The 1089-nt window shown below is 63.5% G+C and overlaps 1 protein-coding gene across 1 annotated transcript in view; it reads right to left on the reverse strand.

Moving 5' to 3' along the window:
• The window catches only part of SLC25A10 (solute carrier family 25 (mitochondrial carrier; dicarboxylate transporter), member 10), a 7716-nt gene that overhangs the window by 3528 nt on the left and 3099 nt on the right, over window positions 1-1089 (reverse strand). The window contains exons 2-3 of the mRNA XM_009881292.1: window positions 380-499; window positions 105-219 (exon numbers count right to left, since the gene is read on the reverse strand). Coding sequence (XP_009879594.1) covers window positions 105-219; window positions 380-499 — 235 coding nt within the window. The remainder of the gene's footprint in view (window positions 1-104; window positions 220-379; window positions 500-1089) is intronic.

Here is a 1089-nt window from a genome sequence, read left to right on the forward strand (position 1 = left end):
CCCACAACCCAGCCAGTGAAACCTGTGGCCAAAGAAGAGCTGGGGTCAGGGGGCTCCTCCAGCCCGAGGGAGCCCTGGGCTGCGGGACCCTCCTCCTCGCTCACCTCCCACTGCGCCCAGCAGTACTTTCTGGTAGAAGGGGGGAGGCCCCTGACTGCCCTGGCCCAAACGGTCCCTTGCAGTCTCGTAGATGGCAAAGCGAGTCAAGGAATATGTCATCTGGAGGAGAGGGAGAATGAGCCACTGTGCCCTGCTGGATGCCCGCCTCCTCTGCCCCGCGGCTCAGGGCAGCCTGTCAGCTCCAGCCCGGCTGCCAGCGCGGCAGGAGCTCTGTGCTGCCTCGGGGGACTGGAGGCCGTCAGGGCATGGTGGCACTCACCTGCCGGCACAGCGAGGCGCTGAGCCCATTGTAGAGAGCCAGGAAGCCATCGGTGCGGATCACACGCATCGCCATCCCCATCATCCGCATCTTCACCTCCTGCTGTGTCTGCAGGTGGACCTGGGGCAGAGTTCGGCAGCATCAGTGCACCAGAAAAGGGGAGAGCGCAGGGCAGTGGAGCAGGGATGACTGCTCCGAGTCCATGTCAGGGTAATTCATTAGCATTTGCTCAGGAGCTTCCGCACAAACAGCAATAGCTCCAGGCTCCCCACACCTGAGCAGTACTTGGAAACTGGCCCAGGCCAGCCCAGCGTCAGAGCGGTGGACGCTGGCAGGAGAAGGGGGAGTGCCGAGGCACCTGCCCACAGTCCCTCCCAGGCGCCTGCCCAGCTTGGTGGCCTCTACAGCATGCCCCAAGATGAAGTGGTAGTGCCTGCTCCTCCAAGAAAGGCCCTGGGTCACGTCAGAGCAGGAAGGATACAGAAGCCCATGAGTGAGTGGATTTGCTTGGAGGGACCACGACAGGGCCAGTGAATTCGTGACCTCCTGCTGCCCCTACACCCTTGCCACGTGAGGCAGCAGAAGGAACTTCCCCTCCTCCTGAGCTGCAGGAACAGCAGCGGCAGGAAGACAACCCTGCAGCCCTGCTCACCGGCTCCGAACTGCTCCTTGCCACTGCCAGCACAGCCTGGGCGTCCGGGCGCTCCCCT

This window comes from Charadrius vociferus, unplaced genomic scaffold, assembly GCF_000708025.1.
Source record: "Charadrius vociferus isolate BGI_N301 unplaced genomic scaffold, ASM70802v2 scaffold373, whole genome shotgun sequence".
Taxonomy (NCBI): Eukaryota; Metazoa; Chordata; class Aves; order Charadriiformes; family Charadriidae; genus Charadrius; species Charadrius vociferus.